Here is a 19,524-nt window from a genome sequence, read left to right as displayed (position 1 = left end):
TTTGTCATCACCACCCACCCAGACAAAAGTCAGGAAAAGATGACTCAGTAACTACAATATTCAAGACCATTCAACAAAATAATAACTATATAGACAACTGAGAGATGGTTCTCACTCTCTGGAGACTGATGGTGGAGACTTCATACATGACGAGTCCGATTTCAGATTAAATGCAGCTTTATTCAATATTGCACACAACACAACATTGAAGAAGATAACCCAGTGTACACACACAAGATGCATGTACTTAGAGTGTCTCTCAGATCATAGGATTGCCATACATTTTATACTTTCTGGGGCCGCCCCCCCATTCATGATTCATCACAACACTGTGTGGTCCCCAAATTCTGTTAGACTCAGATCTCGTGTAGGCCCCACCAAAGGTCATAGGTTAACTGTGCCTACAGTTGTTATTCAGAATCAGAATCAGAATCAGAAATACTTTAATAATCCCAGGGGGAAATTATTTTTGTTACCACTCAGGTATACAAACAACATATACAACCGCTGGGGCAGGAACAGGCAGCATGCAGCTTTCGCGCATGCGCACTTAAAACTCTCTCTTAACTCTCGCAGGGACAGATACAGCATGACATGAAGGAGAGGAGAGGGGAAAAAAGCAACTCTCAGACTATCCTCATAAAGATAAGAACAGTGTGGGAACAGGAAAAAACACCTCAGCACGTAGCACACAAACAGTACATTTGCACTGCAGCACATAACATAACATAAATGTACAGTTGCACATTTAGCGGTGAAGGCGTGGGACTGGGGGTATAGGGTAGGGGGTGGGAGTTTGGCCTGCTGAGAAACGCACAGCCCGGCAGCCCCACTAGTGTCTCAGTTTGCTATAGAATGACAGAAAACATAACACTTCTCTACAGCTGTTCTATCAAGGGCCTCTTTGCTGTTATTTCTCATATGCCAACATCTGGACCAAATCCAGCTTTCTCACGAATAGGCCTCGTTATATTATACTGACCTTCTACCTAGATCTCAATACACATTACAGAATATGAAATATGAAATACATTTGGTTTGCTTATATCACCTATTAACAACAAACCATAAACCAAATAAACATATGTATAAATGACAACACCATAAGCCCATCATACACAAGCTTCTTAGGAGCCCTCCAGAAAGCTCCGGTACATTCTGTATTTTCTAGAATAGACATCCAATCTGGCAAACCGTTTATATGACATCTTTTCAAACGCCACCACCCTAGCCATCTCACAAGCCAACTCCTGGATTGACAGCACCCCTTCACTCCTCCATCGTCTTAAAAGAATCTGTCTGGCTATCATTAAACTAGTCTGGACCCAGCTTCTTATGTTCTTATCCATCCTTCTTAGGATTGACCCATCTTCCAGAAAAATCATCTTGGGCTGAATGGAACCTGGGTCTCTGCAGTCCGACATAGGTTATCATGTATCCCAGTCCAAAATTCCTGGACCTTATCACAGGACCATAGGACATGAAGTAATTGGCTGTCCTCTCTCTTTCATGTCCAACAATTTGGTGTGTCTTCAGATTAATTCTAAATAATCTGGAGGGAGTCCAATAGGAGCGATGCATAATCTTGAACTGAATGAAGCGCACCCTCACATCGCATTATATCGTTTTAATACTCCTACAAATTCTGTCCCACTCCTCAGCATCCAGTGTAAAACTCAGATCCCTCTACCATGTCTTTTTGAAGGCTGTCCAGGCTCCATTCCCCATGTTCTGCATGAGCATAGAATGATACCCAGAAGCCCCATGGGCTTTTCCATATTTTATCAACACCTTATCTAAACATTCTGGTGCCTTCGGGGCTGAAGAACTGGATCCAAAAATCCCCACTAACAGATGGCGAAGTTGCAAATATCTAAAAAATTGAGACCTAGGGATTCCAAATTGCTGTACCACAACCTCAAAGGATTTGAATATGCCACGAGATACTGATCCCCAAGTTTGACAATTCCCTTTTGCAAACAATCCCGCTGCAGTGTTTTAGTGTTTGCACTGTATAGATTAGCCTAGCAGACTTCTGCTCATGGCTTAAACACCACAGTGAATTTCAGCCTGCATGCACGGTTTTTTTCAGCCCAACATTGTTGAAACGGAGCAGCTAGTATTGGTAGTGAGAACTGACGATTCATCACTGCACCTTTCTCTGCAATGCAAAGGGTGTGTGTGTGTGTGTGTGTGTGTGTGTGTGTGATCAGAAATCAAAGGAGAGGAGAAAAACACGACCATACTGTAAATGACAGCACATGGCTAGACTAATGAATAATGTCTATTCATTAATTTAATCAACTACCACAATCCATATTTAAATGCTTCCCATGGCAAATACTGACATATGCTATATATTTATATAATAACATTTTTTTTTAATCGCTTGACAGCCCTAATAAAAGTGTGTTGTAACTCACTCTAGGGAAGATGGCGGCCAGAGAACAGATTGTCAGGATGAGCAGGATGACTTCTCCCACTGCAAAGGTGATGTAGTTTGCAATCAGCCTGTTCCACAACACATGAACACACAGAAAAACCTTCAGAGAAATATCACTGGTAGCAGTCAACGATTCCAGATTCTTTAACATTAGTGTCATTAGTCAGTTAATTAACAGCTGCATGCAGATGGGGCAGAAAACAATACTGAAGAGAGCAATATTGCAGTGAGTTGGGTTGTGCAAAAACATTTAAGATCCCAAGAGTGTAATATCCCTCACAGTACAAAGTAAATAATTAAATGAAAGGGATACTTTTGCCAATTTATAATTTGTGTCCAAAGAGTGTGAGCTTAGGTTTGTTTCTTTTGCTTTTTGGGTAGGTGTTTCAGCCAGAGTGGGACATAAATGGAACATGACCACACTGTGAAAAAGGGTGAGATTACTAATTACACTAACCAGGGGTCTATGAGGGCCTCCATAGCTGCAGTAAAGAGCAGGACCACACAGGAGCAGCAGAAGGCAGCTCCGCTCTGTTTCTCCTTCTCCACAGAGTAACAAGTCTCCAGGTCCGGATCCACAAACCTCAAGGAGAGCCTGTTGGTGTGTTTTCCCTTCAGACTGATGAGACAAGAGAACCTCAGCACTTACATCAAATTTAAAAAATATTGGTATTACATTACACATAACACAAATTGTCGCAGTTTTGTTTTAGGAAATACTGTATCATGCTATAATGTATTGTTACACCCTAGAAAACTGATGCAATCTACTTGCCCTAACACTGTCTTTTGCATTTTGTGCAAATTTGGGAGTAAACTGCTACACTGCTTTGTGCGGCTGGGTATCAAACTTTACTTTGTACTAGGGAGATGTGACCAGACACTTAGATCACGAGACAAGACACGATATTGGGTTCAAGATAACGAGATTAGTTTTTTATCTGAAAAACAATTTTATAATTTTTTTCAAAACACAATTCACAACATGAACATATTCCCCCCCCCCCCGCTACACTCGTCATCAACACCCACCCAGACAAAACCCAAGAAAAAGATAACATATACAAGACCATACAACAACAAAATAACAAAAAAGACAAACTGTAAACCAAATAAACATATGTATAATGACAACACCATCAGCCCATCATATACGTCTCCAGCACAGAGCTTCTTAGGAGCTCTACAGAAAGTTTAAATACTTTCCCTATTTTCCTGTGTAGACATCTAATCTGGAAAGCCGTTTGTATGACACCTTTTTTTAAACGCAGCCACCCTAGCCATCTCACAAGCCCACTGTTGAATTGACGGCAGCCCTTTATTCCTCCATCCATCCTCTTAAAAAGATCTGTCTGGCTAGAGGTCGACCACCGATAGTTGATTGGTGGAACTATCGTTATCGGCAAAAATCCATACCGATGGTTGCGTCCGTTGCGTCATTCATCATTCATATTCATATACATATATATATATATATATATATATATATAGTATAAAGTGGGAAAGATAGATCCCTCCAGGTCAGAGATCGTCTGTTATCGTTCTAAACCGTTCTACAGAGAAGAATGGCGTCACTGTTTTGAGATTGTTTGTCCTTTATATGAATTATAATGCTCATTATGTTTATTTTTGCACTGGATGACTCCAAATATGTAGGAGAACTGTTTTAGACAACACACATGCTTGTGTAGCATTGCTGTGGGTGTAATATCAATAAATATGACATTATTATTTTGATTATTGGCAAAAGCGTCTGGACTTTTTTTGAAACAATGTATGTATTTTGTCAACTGTATAAGTTATAAATACTATCGGTCGATTAATTGGTTATCGGCAAATACGGCCCAACCTAGCTATCGGTATCGGTAAAATCCACTATCGGTCGACCTCTATGTCTGGCTATCATTAAACTAGTTTGGACCCAGCTTCTTATGTACTTATCTATTCCGCTTAGGATTGATCCATCTCCTAGAACAAATAATCTTGGGCTGAATGGAACCTGGGTCCCAGTCTAAAATTCCTGGACCCGTTCATCGCTGCTTGCAGCTTTAATTAAGATTACAGTTCACTTACGCTTGGACTGTCTCTCTCTCCAGCAGAGCCTCGTTAAGCAGTTTGTTGAGCTCCTGTTCATTCTCCTGAGCATCAATCACCCTTTCAGCCAGGTCCCGCAGTCGCAGCCTTCTCCGAGGGTTAGGGAAAGATGGATTCACCACCTGAAGGTGGTACACCCACATATTACATTTTTTATGTCTAATATTTACTATATCAATGCCATGTCAGCAATTATGTTAGTTAGCTTGTCTGTCCTAACACTTCAATCCACAGTAAGAAACCTTTGCTAAACATTTACACTTGATCAACACCTTGCTTCACGATAAAGAAACCTACATGCCAGAATTCCATGAAATTTGTAGTAGATGTTCATGTGTCCCTACAGGTTAATACCTAATGTTACTATTAGGGCTGCACAATATGAGGAAAATATCTAATTGCGATTATTTTGAATGACATTGCGATTGCAATATGATTCACGATATTGGAGGGAATGATCATTTTTGTATCATTATTCTCATTTTCATTGAAAATGATCAACATTGAAAGAAATGAAAATGACTGTAGTGTGATTTTTGCGAGGATCTGTACCAAACAAAGATGTTTTCTTTAGCCTGTAGTATATGATCTGTAGGCCGGGACGTCTCACAGCACCACAATACTTCAGTCAGAATGGTTTGACACGTTTTGCCATTAACAAATATTGCCCCCCCCCCATGCGATTTGTATATTGCACTAGTCTATATTGCGATTTCGATACAATTGCAATTAATTGTGCAGCCCTAGTTACTATGGAGCCCAAATTTCCCCTAGTACACAATAAATATTCAAATCTAATGGCAATGACATTTCCTGTCAACATTGAACACAGTATCACCTTAGTCTCATTTAATCAATGTTCTTAGAAAACGTCATGGCAATCTACCCAAAGTCATAAATCCTTTTGGTTTTAATAACTCTGACTTTAACACTAGTGCATCTATAAAACGGTTTACTTTTACCCACACCCCCATGCTGTCTACTCAGGAATCTATTATTATTTATGTTTAATTCGGAGAGACATAGGATTGCAATATTAGGGTTAGCAATGTGACTCGTGCAGTAGTGTATTTGGATATCCAGCCTAAAACACCATCCGGAGCGTTAATACTAGCCTCCTAAATGATGGTCAGTGTGAAAAGTTCATTAAAAAAGGATTTTAGAGAGTACCTGGAATTTAATAGTAATGAGGACATATTACCAAGTGTTTTATGGAATGTTGCAAAAGGGGAGCAGAGGAACACTAATAATGTGGTCATCAAAACAAAAACAAAAAATTGACTGACCTAACAAATTATAAACACTGCGAAACAAACAAAAGCATACAGAGTTAATGGACCCCTACCTGCTATAACAAATAAATGTAACAAAGTTAGAATTAAACAGCATCCTTGACAACCAAGTGGGAATTAAACTTAAATACATCAAACAGAGTCATTATGAGAATGGACCTAGGGCTAAACAAATATTGGGATGGAAACTATGAAGACAACAGTCCAAAAGATCAGTTTTTTAAAATCAAAAATCACATTACAAACAGGATAAGTCATAGACCAGAAGATCCGTGACTGTTTCAATCCCTGCCTGTACAGATACACCTGTGACTCTTCGCTTGGGTTCACATTGGACATGTTCCCCGGATTCTGGCCATCAAAAATTAATCATCTTGATTTTCTATGTTGACTGAGATTAATCCGGACTCTATACGGACGATATCGGTTTTGTGCCGTTCTGTGGGGGCTATCTTGGTAGGTCTCTTTCCTCTTTTGGGAATAATGTAAAAGTAACCCTTAACTAATTATTTAAGTATCGATTCTGAGGGTTTTTGTGTACTTTACCCTCAGTGACCTGACCATTCTGTTCAGTTTCTTCAAAGTGTGCTTTGCCCTAAAATAAATAAAAAAAAGTGAATGCACTAATCCAAGGAATTCCACTGAAAAGAACCGATGTCGGTCAGAAATTCACTCTTATAAATGCTGTTGTGACTGGGCCCTAATAATAGCTAAATAAGTATTTATATTTACTTTTACAATCTAACACTTTTGAATTGTGAGTTGTGAAAAAAATGAGACTGTTGCTACAGTATATTCTAATGAAGCTTAGCGTTAAGTTAATTTAGGAAGACTTCTATGCTTTTCTCTCTCTCTCTCTCTCTCTCTCTCTCTCTCTCTCTCTCTCCCTCTCTCTCTCTCTCTCCTCCTCTCCCCTCCCCCCCTCCACATAAACATCCATCCAGATCTTCAGGCTCTTTCTTCATCACCACCAGTGTCATCGCGAGGGAGTCTAATCGCCAAAGACTCTAATATATCAACCTATTTGCACCATGTTAATTACATCCTCCTTAAATGAAGTCTCTCCTGATTGAAATGTAATTCTAATCTAAGAAGGGATTTCTCGGTTACCCTCGTATCCAGTTCTTCAGGTTCCTCTGGTGTGGTACAGGCTGTGTTAACACTGCCGTTACACTCTGTAGTGTTGATCAAGAGTGGGGAGTTTCCATTGGAAGAGGTAACAGACAACTTCTAATGTGAAACAAGCAAACAGGAAGTAATGAGTGATTATTATGTAATGTCACATTTTTCTTTATTCCTTTTTACAGTCCTGAACATATCCATGTATTTTGAATGCTGAACATACAGTCTATCAAGCTTTCATAGACAATCTAGCTCTGACTAACAGAAATGTTTTCAAATGTGATGTTAAATGTAACATTTCACTGGCTGAATATGAGACACCAACATTTGAATATCCAAATATTTGCAGTGTGGGTGTGTGGCAGGGTTGACTCACTACACCATTGATGCCATTCTTCCCCACAGGTCCTTTAGGAACAACCACTAGGTAGGTCTCGATGCCCCTCTCTCTCAGGTAGTCACAGCGGTCACCTCCGTTCCCTGGCTCAGCATCAAACTCACCATGAAGACACTCCATGGTGCTCTGTGAGATGTGGACGCGACTGGTCCACACATACAAAGGTCATTGATCTACAGATCATTGATCTAACAACTACCAACTACATGAAGTCTACAGAAAGTGCTTCTGTGGACTTCACTGAGCCGTGAATAGTCCTTATGACATAATCATTTCCTAATCATTTGAATATGTGGTATAATGTTGCTGTGTGCATTTAGTCATCTTCTTTCATGAATTTTCAATGATGCTCCTATACAGAGTGAAGAATTGCAACAGTAGACTACATTTAACCTAATGAACACAGTGTAAACATTTGGGACTTAAGAGCAACACAGAGTGGAAATGTTAAGTTGTGGCAGTATATTCTAATTTTTCCTATATACATTTATATGACATGACATTTGAGCAGAACTGGTGGAGGAGTGCCACAAACGGGGCTGGCGCACATGGTGCATGCCCATTAAATGCCTGCTGGGCTTTGCAGGACCTCCAAGCTCAAGCACCACGCATTACACAACACCACCTGCAGGTTAAGTGGCCTCCAGACAGCAGAGAGAACGAGGGGTGTTAATTTAACAACAATGTGGACAACATAAAAAGGGGGTAGGTCCTCCAAACAATGCCAACAATGTTCATCAGCATTGCTACTGAGAGATTTGGTTCACTGGAGTAAAGCAAGGTTTATGGTAGCCGTGGTGTTCCCGGCGTGAGGTGCGCAAGCCATAAAATGACATCACCAGCTCCGTATGCTGTCGCGGCGCGTGGTCATGCACCTCTGAATTTTTGTAACTATGCGTCCACTGCGGACGCTGCGCTTTCAGTTCAACACGGTCAGCTGGGAAAAGCAGGTGCGCCTGTACAAACGTCTGTGTGATTCTTCATGTACAGACCACAGAGAGTCAAACAGCCTTAAACATGTGGTCAGAAAGAGACACCACACTGGGAAAAGAAGAAACATTTTCCTGGAGAGTGTGGAAAAACATGAGAGATCGTTTTGTCAAAGCTAAAAAGAACGGCTTCATGGAAAATGTTCTTAACAGTGTTACAGGCACACAGTCATTTTGATTGGTCGGCAGCCACGTTAATGATTAGAGTAGATAATTGTAATTTTTCGTGGTACGTCTGTGTTTATCATGGATGTGTTTACTTCTGTTGCCAGGCAGCCTGCTTTCCTTAAATTCTGCTCTCTTCTTCTCTACTACTTCTTGCTTATTCACAGATTATTTGGTTTGTACGCCCTCTGGTGTTTTTTGAAAATACTGTAACGAACAATGCATTGAGCATAAACGTCTCCATGCATGCTCGTAGCATGCGCGCCATTTACGGAGGCCCGCGCCCGGCGTAACTATATCCAAAGCTTAAGACTGGACAAAGGCCAGTACACAAATAAGAAGATCAAACAGCTGAGATACGAACTGCAACTTTTTAAGAGGCAGTTCAGGCAGAAAAACTGGCTGACAGAACACAGCGGCATCTTTAGGAAGGAACTTATGACTCTTTGTAGAGCAGAGTGGCAAAGGAGGCGGACTAAAGAGAGAACCAGGAAATGCACTGCCTTCCCAGCATATCATTTGGGTTTCCCAAACAACTGCTAGCCCAAAAGTGCTGCGGCCACCTTGCATGCTCAAAAGCGGAGAGAGACAACCATCTTCGAAAACACCAACTGTGATGCAGCACGAGGTGAAGACTTGATCTATCTATCCGGATCAACCACTAACTTTAAACTGCAGGAGGGTACCAAGGCCAACAGTCGTTTTTCCGACTGTGACGCCATGCAGTTTCTGGGTGAGTCGACTTGATAACGCACAACCCCTTTAGAAGGAGGGAAGACACTCACCGAGGCTAGTTAGTGTCATCTTTACGTTAACCGCAACACGTAGGGAGTTTAGCAGTAGAAGTTAGCCTTTAGCAGCGGTGTTCTTGGTTGTTTATCAAGCCTGGTTAGCTTAGCCGGTCGTAAAAGTTAACCGGACCCAGTGGAGTGCTCTACTTGGTGATCACGCATGGTCTATGAAAGATACTAAGGGTGATATGGAGGAGGGGGGAAGGTAGCTGAACAATGGAGATTTGCAGAAGGTGTATGAGTTCCAAAGGAAGAGAACTCAACTAACATCAAGCACTTTAGGACCATCTCGCTGCTCAGTGTCAAGGGGAAGACATTTTTCAGGAACACACAAAGATGAACAAGAACATTCTCAAACACAGGGCCAGGTTCTCAGGCTGTGGGCATATTAGGAGGAAGAAAAGCCATGTTTCCAGATTCCCCATAGTAACCCAATGTTAAATGTATTTTTCTAAGGAAATTATTTAACTGCTAGTTAGTTACATCCATTAAATCAGGATTTTCTGAAAATGAAATGGAATCAATGCATGGGAAATGGTAACTTTCAGTTAAAACTGAAATAGAGGTCAGGTAAATATGCAAAAGCCAGTGAGCAATAAAGAACGGGTTTAAAGCTGTGAACTTTGTGAATTTTTTTTTTAAAGCCAGGGACCCAAATAAAAGGGCAATAAATAATATAATAGTAAATAGGGCAAGTATTATAAGTCCTATTTGCATGGGACTAGTATTACCTGGGGACCTCTAGTAATTTGTAATAATTGTGGATGTCGTCTGTGATCTTAATCCCGTACAAATCTGCAATGTTTGTAATTTGTCATGTAAAAATCCCACCGCAAATTACCTACCGTATTTCGACAAACACAGGTTGTGTGATAATAATACTTCCGTGCGAATCAGCATTTCTGTGCTTCGGGTTGGCAATTATAGATGAAAGTTTTGACAGAGCCTCGACATATTTGAGGAATAATGTCAGTATTTAGAGTAAAATACAGCCTGTGTGAATGTGCTGTATGAAACACAGACGTGGTGGGGTAATTTCTAAATGTTCTTTCCTCACATGAGGTCCCCTGGTAATACTAGTCCTGTGCGAATAGGGTTGTGGACATCATTTTAAAAATGTTATAATAGTACAAATATTGCTTTTTTTAAGAGAGGTAACACCTGGATTAGACTGTTCTTACCCTGGTATCCCTCCAGCCTCCATTTTGTTGGCTACAGTGACATCTGTGGACCAGACGTCATACTGCCAGCGTTTCTGACCCAGCACTCCCCCCAGGACTGTACCACTGTGCACTCCAACCCGCATGTCAACATCTGTCTGAGTTTTCTCCCGGACGTACCTGTTTAAAAATAAATAAATAAATAAAAGAAAGCAGGAACCACAACTCATTCTGTCTTTGTTAGAATCATCAATCCAGCTTTCTTTTCTATATCAAAACGCTAACTACCATGACACTACAAATACATTCTCAACCTATGGAAAACACTGGCACTAATCTATATCTCATTTAGGGACATCAAAGTAAATCCATTCACACTTGTCTGGAATCTGACCAAAGTGTTGCATCAGAATCGATTTGAACTTACAGTAATGACCTCTCATTGTTCAATTCACTTTATTTCACAGATGTGGTCCACAGAAAGTCAATACCAGCCCACCAGAGTGATCAATTCCAAACTGTGGACCAAGTGACTACCCTCTGCATCACATCAAAACATAGCTGACACTGACTGATCTTTAGAACAGGCCAGCATCATCCAGAGTTATCTCAGACTGCTCTCTCAAGGTCCTGACCCCCCTCATCGCTGTACTCACGAGATGGCCTCCACCATGGCCAGACCCATCATGATAGAGCATGCAGCGTGGTCCTCTCTGTAGTCCGGCAGCCCACAGATGCAGTAGTAGCAGTCTCCCAGGATCTTGATCCTCAGTTGGTGATATTTCTGACAGGGTAGATAAGGTTTAGAGAGAGGGATGGACCCAAGAAGGTGCAAAGATTAGACTGGGATATTAACATCAGTCTTTTTCAGCAGTTATAGAAATGAAAGAAGGAATGACCTTTGAAACATTTTGTAATTGTTTTTAGGGATGCACAGATGGTCTGTTGGATTGTGATAGGCACAGATACTGACTTTAGGGTATTGGATACCAGCCAGACAATAGTTTTCTTTTGTTCTGCTCCATTCATTTTGCTGTGATAAACTAACATAGATGAGTTAAGAACTGCTGTTACTTATCACTTCACGCATGAGCTTCGTAAATAACTGCATTTTATTGTGAGAGAAGTGGTTGAATAAAATCAGCCTAGCATTAAGAAAACACGGGGTGGCAAATGCCAGAGTAGGCTGCTGAGAAGAAAGCTCTGCATTGCACTACTATATTTATCCTTTTAAAGATACGTAACCAGGGCGATTTGTGCTTAGCTTGGAGGAGAACCATTGCGGAAGACAAGAATGTCGAAAGGCAAAAAGTCAACGGCTTGTGGGGATATTAAAGTTGTCACTTTCTTAAAAAGTTTGGTTTTTTCGTACTGACAAATTTCATTTCCAACCAATCAACAAGAGTTGCTGTAATATTTTATTGTATAGGATCCCATAGAAAGTATTAATTCTCAAGAGAGACAGGTGATTTTCGGAGACATCTGTTGGGGTGTACTCATCATGTACTGTATATGAATGGTATCTGTTCAATTTCAATTCAATTTTATTTATAGTATCAAATCATAACAATAATTATCTCGAGACACTTTACAGATAGAGTAGGTCTACACCACACTATAATTTACAAAGACCCAACAATTCCAGTAATTCCCCCAAGAGCAAGCATTTAGTGCGACAGTGGCGAGGAAAAACTCTCTTTTAGGGAGAAACATCGGGTGGTGAGGAAAACTTCCTTTCAGGGAGAAACCTGGGACAGACCCAGGCTCTTTAGGTGGTGTCTGACGGTGCCGGTTGGGGGTGTGATGAACAGTGGCAAATATAGTCAAAATAAACATAATGGAACTTTGACTAGAAATAGTAGTTGTAGTAGTTCATGGCATAGCAGTGCACTGCAGGGCGTTACAGGGTGTAGCAGGGCACAGCAAGGCGTAGCAGGGCGTAGCAGGACGTAGCAGGGTGTAGCAGGGCATAGCAGGGCGCGGAGCAGTGTCACGTAGTACAGTCACAGGCGAAGGTAACAAAATCGGCAGGCAAAAGACATGGTCAAAAAACGGGCTAGAGATCTACAAAAACACTGGGAAGGTAACACAAGGGATAATGCTGGAGAGTGATGCTGCGTTCCAGACAATTTTTAGCCCGTAAGTTACGACTTCAAGTCACAACTAACGGCTTGGTAGCGTTCCAGGCAAAGTCACAAGCTGGCTAGCTAAACATTGTGCCGTTGGCAGGGTTCAGGTTAGGCTACCTAACGTTAACGTTAGCTAGCGGCTACCTAACACTGACGTTAGCTAGCGCTAGCTGATAATAGCAATTTCTAGTCGGCGACATATTTTGGGCTTCATTTAATAAACATAACCTGTAGTAGTACACAATCGTATGGGTATTGTTTTGATTACAATGTGCGGAATTACTTTACGTTGCCTATTTATTCTATTTCTCACCGTTAATCACTGGCGTGGCGTCTGTACCATAGACATTATATAAACTGGACCAACAGATCCCGTTGCTCTGGACGGAGACCAGTGAAGGCCGTTAGAAGCACTTTTCCGGTGAGCGCTGAGCGTTACTGAGCAGCCTCCAACTGAGAGAGATGACGTAAATGTGACGTGAGCAACATGTCTGAAAGTTGGAAGTCTTCTGGTAGCTGTGCCAAGAGAAATCTCAATCATTCCCAATCTTGAAGAGACGGAGAGTGTAGGTATATGTAAGGAGATAACATAGGCACAGGCTAATTATTGCTAACTAAAATGCTAGTTAACATTAGTAATTCAATTTAAACAGCTAATGTTAAGTCCAAACTGCCTGTGAGCTTCTCCTGTACTATACGGTAATTCCTCTACTATGCGACAGTAAGTCGCGTGGTTATGACACAATCGTTATAAAAACGTCTGCTATGGAGCCATAACGTGAGGTACAAGGTAATGGAGCATTTTATACATTATCATGTTTCTTTAGAAATAAACAATGGACAAAAAAGTCTTTAAACGCTTCAGATGTAAAGTTATTCGCTGTCAAAGTGACGCCAAAATGAATGGCAGTCAATGGAATGCTAACGGGGGGTGATGGCTTGGTAGCATCAAAATGGCGCCATAGGAGGTTTGAGTTCTGAAGCTTACCCCCTTGGTCTGTACAGCATCAACAGGGGTCGCCATTGTTGTTTATGTGTGTGTGACGTCAAAAACTGTAGTATAACGATCTGGTACGAGTTCACAGGTAATAAGTTACGGGTTTGACCGCCGTTCCAGGGCACTTTCACGGGTAGAAGGTTGTGAAAACACGGGTTACGGGTTGCCTGGAACGCAGCATGAGATACACAAGGTACTACAACAATCTGGCAAATGACAAAGGACGCAAGGTGAGTATATATGCATGACGATTACAAACAGGTGACACACATTAGGAAAGGGAGGGTAATCACACAGGCGGGAAGGCAGACAAAGATAGGAAGACAAGTGACCTGAAACAGAGACAGACAGTGAGTTAACAAAATAAAACAGGAAGTCAGGGAAACAAACAAAACATGAACTAAGAGCAGGAACTGGATGTGACAAGCAGGACCACGACGACAGCTGCAATCATGATTTAGGTGCCACCCTAATCTATAAGCCTATTTACCAAATGTCGAAAAATGGAAGGGGGTTTAAAGCTTCATGTTACTTTACACATGGAAATATGTGTATTCATCAATTCCACACAGATTTTACATTTGGAAAAAAGAGAGCACTGGTATCTAATCAGTATTCTGTGTCAGCAGATACCTAGTCTTGCATTGGCAGACCTTCCCCTATATGCTCTGGTTTATTGGCATTTCTTCAAACCAATCACAATCATCTTGGGCGGTGCTAAGTGCCGGACGGAGCCACGGTGCTGCTGAAGAATAGCCTCGGGAAGGAACTTGTTTTGGTGGAACATGTGTACGTTCAAAAGTTGTTTTAGTTGTGCAACAGAAAACTCAGATTAGACAGATAGTCTAGCTAGCTGTCTGGATTTACCCTGCAGAGATCTGAGGAGCAGTTAACCATAGTCCTCACAAATCCACCAGAGTTTAGAACGCCAACACAAAGAAAGAGGAAGGTAACAGACATCCGGCCGAAAAGAGTGACTGGTGGCACCGGAGCAGTCCCGGAAGTGGAACGTTGTGGATTTAGACTAGCAGATACCCTAAGTTATAAGGGTAAAAAAAAATAAAGTCAGCATGTTGATCCCTACTTGTTCTGGAGAGATTCATAAACAACAATCTAAAATACAGATATTATTTATTTAGAACCCTCTGTGAGAGTGTGTGTGTGTGTGTGTGTGTGTGTGTGCGTGTGTGCGTGTGTGCGTGTGTGCGTGCGTGTGTGTGTGCGTGTGTGCGTGCGTGTGTGTGTCGGCTGTCTTTTAAATATCTCAAGAACCGTTTGTCTGATCTACTTCACACTTGGGGGGGTTTATAGCTGGGTACACAATAATCTTAGTGTTTGGAATTTGGAGCAGTTTGGACAGCAATAAATATTAATAAATATGATCGAAACTAAATAACCGCATAATGAAGGTTTAGGAAAAAAAAAAATGCTGGCATAATGCTGGCTTTGCTTCTTCCGTGTCTACCTTTTACAATAAAAGCCTAGCTTAAATTCACTCACAGCACAAGAGGAAACTCAATAAAAAGGCATTTTTTTTGCTGACACAAAAGCCAGACACTATATCGTATTGGGCAAAACCTGTCTTCCTCCATCTCATTCAGACCCGGTCTGGTTGTGTAACGTTAAGTGCTGGGTGCTAACTTATAACACCATAACATTACTGGCGGCAAAATACCTCGGCTAATTAAATCCATACTTTAACGTTTATAATGATCAAGCCACTAAGCCTGTTTGGAAAAATGATATCGTTGACGAAAAAACATGACACTAAAATGTAGTTAAAATAAAAACACTCTTTTTTCATTGCCATCCACCTTATCTGCTCTGTCTCTCTCAAGCACACTGACACTGCCAGCCCCCGCTGAGTTTGTGTTTGTACTTGTTCAGGTGGTTGATAAATTATTCAAATAAAAGATGAAAAAAAAAAAATTCAAATGTCTATATAACAGTAAGAATATTTGATAATTTCTTGTATTTTGATCAGGGATGCACCGAATCCAGGATTCGGCTTCAGATTTGGCTGAATATTGGGCTTTTTGACGGGGTTGGGTTTCTGCCGAACCTTAGAATTTTTTTCCACCGAACCGAACCCTACGCTTGCACTACGCGTGCTACGCTTGCCGACGTAATGACGCCGCCGTTGATTACGGGAAGGTGTTTATGTAGGTGGACCGTGGGCTGTGAGAAAGTGAAAATGGAACTCGGGAGCAGAAAAAGTGTAGTTTGGCAGTACTTTCAGTCAAAAGAAGGCCATTCAAGTCCAGCTACATGTTCAATTTGCAACGCCGATTTGTCTCGTGGTGGCAAGGACCCTAAACAATACACAACATTGCTGCTGTTAAAACATTTGCGTATGAAACATCAAAAAGAATACGAGTTGTGCATGAAGGAATCTACAGACAGCAGCCAAAATGCTGCAACTTCAGGTACGACAAAGGAAGGACAGTCACAGCTAAACTTGGGTTAACCAGACGACCATTACCAGCTTTGATAGCCCTACACCTGGGGGTAGCCTACTTCATGGGATTATACATCTAAAAGGCTAATATTTTGGATACTGATGGATCTTGAGATAGGATAAACATAGGCCTATGGTAATTGTCAAAATAGTTTTTCCCACTTGTCCTCCTGGCATAATGTTACCTATTACAGTTAACGTAAAATAAAATGAAAAATACAATGCTGTGGACGTTGTTTACTTCATTAATGTGTTTACTGTGTTAATGGACTGGAGGATTAACCCTTCGGTATTCGGTTTTGGATTCGGCAGAATCTTAACCAGTGGATTCGGTATTCGGCCGAACCCCAACAATCTGGATTCGGTGCATCCCTAATTTTGATGTAAATGTCATTAGATCATTGTTGTGAGGTAACAGTGTGAAACTCACTGCAGCCAGTTTGTCAAAGCGAGCAAAGAGCTCATTGAGCAGTTTGACCAGCTCCTGAGCGCTGCAGGACGATGATAGTTGTGTGAAGCCTACGATGTCTGCAAACAAAATACTGGACAACAAGAGACAGATACAAGATGGAACATTAGTACTGATATCCTGCTGTTCAGTCACATAAACAGTATCCTTCTCGCACATTTTAACTGTTTCGACAGTTAGTTAGTTGCAAAGATTAATCGATTAGTTGTCAACTATTAAATTAATCGGCAATTCTTTTTGATAATCGTTTCATCGATTTAAGTCATTTTTTTATGAAAATGGTACAAATTCTCTAAATCCAGCTTCTTAAATGTGAATATGTTCTAGTTTCTTCACTTCTCTTTGACAGTAAACTGAATATCTTTGAGTTGTGGACAAAACATGACATTTGAGGACGTCCTCTTGGGCTTTGGGAAACACTGATCGACTTTTTCACCATTTTCTGACATTTTATAGACCAAACAATAACTAATCGGTTAATCGAGAAAATAATCAACAGATTAATCGATAATGGAAAGAATAGTTTGTTGCAGCCCTATATTATATATTGTTCACTTCAGAGCAGTAATTACTTTCTAGAAAACTGTCACTTTTTGGAAAACTGTGAATCTTAAATGTTAACTGGCGGACAACTTTTTGGCTATGTCAGCATACTTGTTACGTAGCGGCCAGGGTGGGGAACCCCACTGAAATTGAGTGCAGGCGGCACAGGAGGCAGCAGGAATGATGTTGAATCTTTATCAGCTAATAATCCAACAGCATCATTGTAATATTTTTATTTTTAATCTTTTGAATGTTTGTGTGCTGCTGTGCGTCCCTGTGTGTGTAACAAGCATAGTGTGCATGCTGTGCACGAGCCTAGGCGCATTTTACTAATGCGCTGTTAAAATAACAATGAAATGCTGCGTTATTGACTTTAGACCAAGTTTTTGTTGGTCAATGGCGCAATCACTTTCCACTGCCTCAAGATAGCAATACGGAAAGAATGTACCTGAACACACCTCCCTGTAAGACCAACACACCTCCCTGTAAGACCAGTACGTCCCTGGGTGCACAGATGGGCGCAGGAGCACTTGCTATTTAAACGACGTGGGCGCTGGACAGGAAATTGACAACTGCGTCGGTCTTAAACTAGCAAAGACACTTGTGTCGGGCTTTGCGCTGCGCTGAGCCGGGTGCAAGATAGGGCCCTTTATGTTTAGGGTTGTTGTGACTGATGAGCTACCAAGTCTACCAACACAAAAAAAAGTTTCCTCAGAGGGCGTGCTCTTCTCTGCCATCTAACAGACTTCTGATAACAGAAAACTATTTAGTGCTCGGTTCACTTAACATTAATGGCTTTGATTTGAGAATTGATGGTGTCTCTGACTTTGCTGGGGAGCCTCTGGAACCCTCTCAAGGATCCTGTAGATAGCTAGACACCACTTTGAGAATATCCTTGCTGCATACACAATCAAAAGAATCAACTAGACAAGATTAATGTTAAATATGAATGTAAGGCTAAAAACTAACTTGTTCTGGTCAGACATACAGCACCCTCAATGTCAAAAGCCTACAGAGGTACTAAGTTACCTGACGTTTTCGTGTCTGTACATGTACATGGTGTTGAACTGCTGCATCTCTTTCTGACTGGGCTCTTTCTTCATGTCCTGAAGCATCTCATCAGCTATGTGCTTTGGAAGGATGGAGAGTAGCAGACGTTCCTGTAGATGACACAGAAAGATACACAGGGACATCATACACAGCTTCTGAAAAAAAATCAGGGACCATACTTCTATCAAAAATCTGCTTTGCCCTGTCAGTGCGTTTACATGTAGTTTAAAAACCTGATTATATTCGGGTTAAGGAAATACCCCCGGTTTCTCAAATGCCATGTAAAAACCGTAAGCCCTGGTTAACTGACCTAGATAATCTCCTTTAGTAAACAGGGTATTTCTGCATGTATGTACACCTTAACTGGGGTAAGCATGGGTTACGTGTCTGTGCATGCTCCGTAGGTTACAATTGCCCCTTCCCACTATGCTGCAGTGGTTTTTTTGACCTGGAAATAGAAGAAAGCAGTTGTAAGAAAAGGTACCAAAAACAACAGCAACCAACAGCAACAACACAAGCTTAAAACTTTAAACCCACTGAGGATCGTTTGCCTTAAAGCTCTTTTACACTAGACGCATCCAAGGTGGCGCGCGCCATCGTGACGTCAAAATTATGTAATATCCTGCCGGCACGCCTGATTTATGGCGCGCGAGCAGAGGTCGTGCACGGCTCTTTTTTTTTTCAGCGGCGCGCGACAAAGCGGAAACGGGAGGCCTGAACGGGTTCGCCGACAACCGGATGCCAGGACTCTCAGAGTGACTGCAAGTCTCTCTTGTAAACTTACTGGGTTAAGATGAGTTCTTTTATGGCGAATGAAAGGCTTGATCTGATGAAGTAGATCATCGAATCAAATCGAAGCATTGACGTCAATGCTACAGCCAGTTCTGCCGTTGTTTACCTTTTTTCTTCTTCTTCTAGTCCGTAGAAAGAGCAACGTCTGTAGCCTTTGCTCATTAGCACCACCTCTGTTCAGGAGAAGACTGCAACTAGTGTCGCGAGCACCACGCACGAGTATAAATAGTCACAGCGATCCCATGACGTCACATTTGCACGCGCCAGCTGGTGTATAAGAGCCTTCACTCTTGCCTGTACTTAAAGTAAGGCATAGAGAATGCACAAAATGTACAGCACTGAAAAGTTGTCCATGTTCTCCCTGCTTTCTAAGTTGTTTTGATTTTTAGTGCAGAAGAAAGTTCATAGTATTGCTCTGGCTAAAGAATAAATCCCTCTGGAAAAAGACATGACCGACCTAGCGATAGCAGCATGTTTGATTGAGATACTACAGTTAGAGGAAGTCTGGGCAGAACAAGAGATGAAAAAGGGGATTCAGCAACAAGAGAGAGAAGAGGAGATTCAGCGATGAGAGAGAAAAGGAAAATTAGCATCTAGAGAGAAAAGGAAATTTAGCATTAAGAGAGAGAGGAG

At 41.4% G+C, this 19,524-nt stretch overlaps 1 protein-coding gene across 1 annotated transcript in view; it reads right to left on the bottom strand.

Annotated features, from left to right (window-relative positions):
- The window catches only part of LOC116066597 (adenylate cyclase type 3-like), a 51,013-nt gene that overhangs the window by 17,209 nt on the left and 14,280 nt on the right, over positions 1–19,524 (bottom strand). Inside the window, exons 4-12 of the mRNA XM_031322758.2 lie at positions 18,079–18,209; positions 16,468–16,579; positions 11,110–11,237; positions 10,475–10,633; positions 7,328–7,493; positions 6,940–7,059; positions 4,517–4,659; positions 2,901–3,062; positions 2,424–2,511 (exon numbers count right to left, since the gene is read on the bottom strand). Coding sequence (XP_031178618.1) covers positions 2,424–2,511; positions 2,901–3,062; positions 4,517–4,659; positions 6,940–7,059; positions 7,328–7,493; positions 10,475–10,633; positions 11,110–11,237; positions 16,468–16,579; positions 18,079–18,209 — 1,209 coding nt within the window. The remainder of the gene's footprint in view (positions 1–2,423; positions 2,512–2,900; positions 3,063–4,516; positions 4,660–6,939; positions 7,060–7,327; positions 7,494–10,474; positions 10,634–11,109; positions 11,238–16,467; positions 16,580–18,078; positions 18,210–19,524) is intronic.

This window comes from Sander lucioperca, chromosome 10, assembly GCF_008315115.2.
Source record: "Sander lucioperca isolate FBNREF2018 chromosome 10, SLUC_FBN_1.2, whole genome shotgun sequence".
In the NCBI taxonomy this organism is placed as follows: domain Eukaryota; kingdom Metazoa; phylum Chordata; class Actinopteri; order Perciformes; family Percidae; genus Sander; species Sander lucioperca.
This window is presented reverse-complemented; position numbering and strand designations above follow the sequence as displayed.